This window comes from Myotis lucifugus, unplaced genomic scaffold (genome assembly GCF_000147115.1).
Source record: "Myotis lucifugus unplaced genomic scaffold, Myoluc2.0 scaffold_12, whole genome shotgun sequence".
NCBI lineage: Eukaryota > Metazoa > Chordata > Mammalia > Chiroptera > Vespertilionidae > Myotis > Myotis lucifugus.
Genome location: NW_005871060.1, coordinates 13,075,430 through 13,081,473, shown reverse-complemented (window position 1 = coordinate 13,081,473; position 6,044 = coordinate 13,075,430). Strand labels below are relative to the sequence as shown.

General features: G+C 35.3%; 1 protein-coding gene across 1 annotated transcript in view; it reads right to left on the bottom strand.

Annotated features, from left to right (window-relative positions):
- The window catches only part of GRID2 (glutamate ionotropic receptor delta type subunit 2), a 1,225,688-nt gene that overhangs the window by 258,127 nt on the left and 961,517 nt on the right, over positions 1-6,044 (bottom strand). The window contains exon 14 of the mRNA XM_006084662.3: positions 1,779-1,917. Coding sequence (XP_006084724.1) covers positions 1,779-1,917 — 139 coding nt within the window. The remainder of the gene's footprint in view (positions 1-1,778; positions 1,918-6,044) is intronic.

The following is a 6,044-nucleotide window of genomic DNA, read 5'->3' as shown; positions in this document are numbered from 1 at the left end:
GCCTGTACCCTCTCACAATCTGGGACCCTCAGGGGATTCTGACTGCCAGTTTAGGCCTGGTCCCTGCAGTCAGACATCTGGCAGTCGGACATCCCTCTTGCAATCCGGGACCACTTGCCCCTAACTGCTCACTTGCCTGCCTGCCTGCTCACCCCTAACTGCTCGCCTGCCTGCCTGCTCAGTGTGTGTCACAGCGACCAGTCTTTCCAGTTATTCCCCCAAAATGGTCACTTAGGCTTTTGTATACATAGATGTCACATATAGAACTGGCCATAAGGATAATAAATTTAGAGTATGAGATTTTGCATCAAAGATATAACTGTGAAAACAACTTGAGGAGCATAAATTTTTGAGAGAAGTTGCAAATACCATTTTTGTAAATGGATGAAAAAATTTACTGTCTATTGTCATTATTAGTTGACTTTGGGATTTAATTTGTATACCACAAGAAATTAAAAATACCTTTCTTAGTTCTTTAGAGATCAATAATTCTCTACTTTATTTTTATTATTGTCTATATTACATAATAGTTTGTGACTAATAGACTTGATTTTCATATTTTTAAGATAAGAACTCATATGTTTTATTTAAAAAATAACTTAAATCCCCATGAATTCCTTGATCAATCTGATTATTCTAATTTTGAATTGTTGATTTTGTTGAGAAATGAATGCTCTTCAACTTAGGAAAAGTCAAACTACCTTGTCTTTGGATGAATAAAACATTTTCAGGGAAATTTTGTTAAAATAATATATAGAACATTGACTTAGGTAACTTTTAGGATTTAAGTGAGTGCATCATAGTTAATGACAATTTACCACAATTATAGCTGGGAAAAGAGCAGTTTTAATGGCCATATCCTATATAATAAAAGGTTAATATGCAAATCGACCTAATAGCAGAACAACCAGTTGCTATGATGTGCATTGACCCTCAGGGGGCAGACGCTCAATACAGGAGCTGCCCCCTGGTGGTCAGTGTACTCCCACAAGGGGAGCACCACTCAGCTAGAAGCCAGGCTCACTGCTGGAGAGTGCAGTGGCGGTGGTAGGAGCCTCTCCCGCCTCCATGGCAGTGCTAAGGATGTCTGACTGATGGCTTAAGCTGGCCCACAGGGAGCAGGCCTAAGCCATCAGTCGGACATCCCCCGAGAGCTTCAGGACTGCGAGAGGGCACAGGCCGATACCCCTGAGTGCAGGAATTTTGTGCACCGGGCCTCTATTTAGGTATAATGCAGTGAAGAAATAAATAGAAAGTTGTTTTATATCTGGATAGTTTCTCTCTCTTCCTCTCTCCTCCCCTTTACTCCATCTCTCTCTCTACTTATCATCAATCTATTAATTAGTCATCTAATGTTTGTCTATTTACTCAGACTGTGAATAATGAGACAGACTCAAGGCAAAGATTGATAGTGTTAAACTTGATATGTCTATCAAGTATATATATATTAGTATTACTCCTTGTTCCTTCACTTTTACAATGTTGCCCAGATACAGTCATATATTGTGGAGTTTAAAATTCTGAATATCTGTTAACCTTTCAGAAAAATGTGGGAAGCAATGTTCAAATTATTCCCAGAATTTTATTTTGTAAAAAACCTCTACTAATTCTATATTTTTAGGAGTTGGACTATCCTGTGATATCTATATATCACAAAATTAATCCTTTACTCAAAAGGAAGTCATACATTTATTATCAGAAGCCATGTATGTATTAAATGCTTTGGCACTCCTGTCATTTATCATACTTTGTTGCTGCTGGAATCTTTATCTACTTACTGGATGGAGCTTTCAATACGGGTGATAGTGAGGAAAGCAGCAAGGTTTGCTGTGTAAGATGAGATGACAATCAAAGCAAATAGCCACCAAGCCCCCATCATCATTCGGGTAGCCAGAGTTGTGTATGGAACCTCCCCACCTGTGGAAAGAAGCAAAGAGAATAAGAGAACATCAGCAAGTATTTATTGAGAATTCTGAAGTCATACACATTCAATATCAAGTTAATTCTTAAGTAGTGAGAAATCTTTGCACATAACATCAGCATAGATCTCAGTATTTTGCTTATGTTCATTACTTCATATTTAATTCTCTTTTGTGAGACTATGTGTGATCCAGTCAAAAAGAAGCATGATAAACATTTAGTATAATATGTTTAAATGATATTTCTTCCATCTTTTTGTTCAACCCTAGAATTAATTATCCTCTTATTATAACCAGATATACACTTAATTATTCAGTAGTTAGGTGATATAAATACTATTATGCTTCTGTTTAATACAACTTTTTTAGACTTCTAGTTCAATAAGTAATATCAAAGATTTTTTTATTGTTAAGTTCCCTAGGAACATAGGTTACCAATGATCTTGGGATCACATATATTAGTATTGGCTTCAGCAGCATCGCGTATGGTTTGTTCTCCTACTTGACTAGTTACTCTTTATGATCTTGTAGAATCTTCCTATCTTCTAACGTTGGAGTGCCTTTGGGCTTTGTCTCTAAATTTCATCTGTTCTCTGTCCACATTTCCACTTCAACTATTCTCAAGTCACCTGACTTTGAATATCATCACAGTATACTTTGATAACACTCAAGCTCCACTCTCTCTAGAACAGTGGTTCTCAACCTTCCTAATGCCGTAACCCTTTAATACAGTTCCTCATGTTGTGGTGACCCCCAACCATAAAATTATTTTTGTTGCTACTTCATAACTGTAATTTTGCTACTGTTATGAATCATAACATAAATATCTGATATGCAGGATGTATTTTCATTGTTACAAATTGAACATAATTAAAGCATAGTGATTAATCACAAAAACAATATGTAATTATATATGTGTTTTCCGATGGTCTTAGGCGACCCCTGTGAAAGGGTCGTTTGACCCCCAAAGGGGTCGAGACCCACAGGTTGAGAACTGCTACTCTAGAAAGCTAAAGACAAATGTTTACATGATTTCCACTTGGAATCTAATGGATATTTTAGACATTACATTTAAAACAAAACACTTTATTTTCACTCCTAAAATCACACTCCAGTCCATACTGTCTCAAGGAATAGCACCACCCTTCACTCTCTTGCTTAGACCAAATACTTAGGAATTTTCCAACATCCCATCCAGCAGCAAGTCCAGTCACCTTTACCTTCAAATTACATACCAAATCCTACCTCATCTCATCAATTCCAGTTCTATCACCTTTTCTTTGACTGTACTGTGCTAAACCATTTAAATGATCCACCGTTTACATCCAGGGAACTACCACTCCCAATTCTATCACCATGGTGCACATTTAAAAATATACATATATATTTAATTGAACTTATTGGGGTGACACTGGTGAGCAAAATTATACTGGTTTCAGGTGCACAATTATACAACACATCATCTGTACATGGTTTTGTATGCTGACTACCCCAAGTCAAGTCTCCTTCCATATACTTTAAAAATGAGAATGTGATCACAATATTTCCCTGATCAATTCCCCAGTGGATTGCCATCACTCTTGAAAAGAAAAAAAATCCAAAATCTCTACCAAAGCATATCAGTGCCTATATGACCTAATATACTAGTAAGGTCAACTTCCCGACCTTATATCTTATTCCACTATCTTGATAACCTTCTTGCAATTCTTCTGTGTTGAATTCTGTCATAGGACCCTTGCACTTGCAATGTTTTATGCAAGGAATTATCTTTTTAATTTTAAAATGACTTTTGCATTCAATTCATTGAAGTTTATGCTCAAATAATACTTCCTCACAAACACTTTATTACCAATATATTGAAAATAACTCCCCACAGCCCCATACTTGCTATCTCCTTATCATTTATTTATTTTTATTTTTTTATTATTGTATAAAGTTTTACGTATGTCTCATTTTCCCTGATTGACCCCCCAACCCCAGTCATTCCCGCCCCAGGCAAGCCCCCACTGCCCCAGGGTCTGTGTCCATTGGTTATGCTAATATTCATGCATACAAGTCGTTGGTTGCTCTCTAATCCAACCCCCCAACTCCCCTGCCATTTGTCTCTGGATCTATTTCTGTTCACTAGTTTATGTTGATCATTATATCCCACATATGAGTGAGATCATGTGATATTTATCTTTCTCCAACTGGCTTATTTCCCTTAGCATAATGCTCTCCAGTTCCATCCATGCTGTTGCAAATGGTAAGAATTCCTTCTTTTTTACCACAATGTAGTATGCCATTGTGTAGATGAACCACAGTTTTTTAATCCACTCATCTGCTGATGGGCACTTAGGCTGTTTCCAAATCATAGCTATTGTAAATTGTGCTGCTATGAACATAGGGGTGCATATATCCTTTCTGATTGGTGTTTCTGGTTTCTTGGCAATCTCCTTATCTTTTAAAAATCATATCTTTCCATATTTTATATCTTTTTGTTTATTTTTCCCCTTTATTATATAGTTTCTGATATAGGAACAGTTTCTGTCCCTTATCAGGTAGGTAAATATTTATTGAATTAATATATATTTTATATAAAATTAATAGTACTTTTAAAAGAAATTAGGCTATTCTTTAAGAAGAGGAAGAAGAAAAAGGTAAAGACAAAAATTATGAACAACAAATACATATCTATCAACAAGATAATCTAAAAATCAAGTGAATAAAAAATCTGATGAACAGAGTAAACTGGTGAATATAATAGAATCAGGGGCATAGAAAGGGAGTGGACTGACAATTCTCGGGGGGAAAAGGGGTGTGGGAAGAGACTGGACAAAAATTGTACACCTATGGATGAGGACAGTGGGGGGGTTAAGTGCAGAGGGTGGGGTGGGAACTGGGTGGAGGGGAGCTATGGGGCGGGGAGGAACAACTGTAATAATCTGAACAATAAAGATTTATTAAAAAAATTAGGCTTATGCTAATATTAAAAATAAATTAAGGAGATATAATACTGGATTTGTGTAGATCCATTAATATGTGAATGACTTAACAGGATTCAATTAATTATACTATCAGGCAGATTTTTATGCCAATCATTATTTTTCACTGTGTAATATCTAAATTTTCAGTGTAGTTCAAATATACCCTTTGGCTATGTCCTGAGCTATTTTCCTGATGTAATATACTCAGAACAGGCTAACCTCTGATATCTGATACACATTTTTCAAAAGCAATTATAATGTATTTCAGATATTTTCTGCTTCAAGAAAAACATTCACCTGACTTTTAAAAGATAAAGCATAAGAAAATATTTTTAAATCTACATGGCAACATCCTGGACAAAATGACTAATTGAAAAAATAATAAAATATGAACAAAATGATAGCTAAAGACGGAAAGATGTGCATACCAAAAATGGAACAAAAAATTAATGACTGAAAATGCTAATTGAAGGTTAGTTTCATAAAGTTTAATCTTTAATAGAGTTGATATCACTTATATGAAAGAATATTTGTTGAGATTTCTTCATCCATGGCATATAATCTGCACTTTGTGTAATTCAAATATTTTTGGAGAATCTAAATAAAATATTTTATTTGATATCTGCACTTAAAAATTAAATGCTAAAAGTAATGGGTGTCTTGACTTCCAATTTTGGTAATTCTGAATAATCCTACTGAGAGCAACTAGAAAAATTGAACATATAATGCTTTTAAGAGCTGAAGAGGCAGTAAAAATTAGAAGACCAAGATCTCAAAGGAAAAAAACACACACAAAAGAAACCTCATAAATGTGACCTTTTATTTAGAACTACTTTTCCCAGAGGGATAAATGCCAATTTATCATAAGGAAGCCAAGAGACTGAGAAACTGAGTAATGCTTTTGAAAGTCTTCAAAGGTTAAGTGGCTATAAAAATTAAGGCCCAGATAGCGCCAAAAGATAGTACACAAGTATTAGAAAGCAGAATGCGAGCAAAAAAGGTAATCGCTAGTCAATGAAGTAAATATCTACCTCAACCTTAAGTGATAGAATACCTCGCGAAGAGAAAGGGTCGAAGATTCTCCCACTGATTGCGAGTTTAGTATGTTTGGTGTAGGCTCACTATTATAACAAAGAAGATCAGAACAAAATATGAAAAA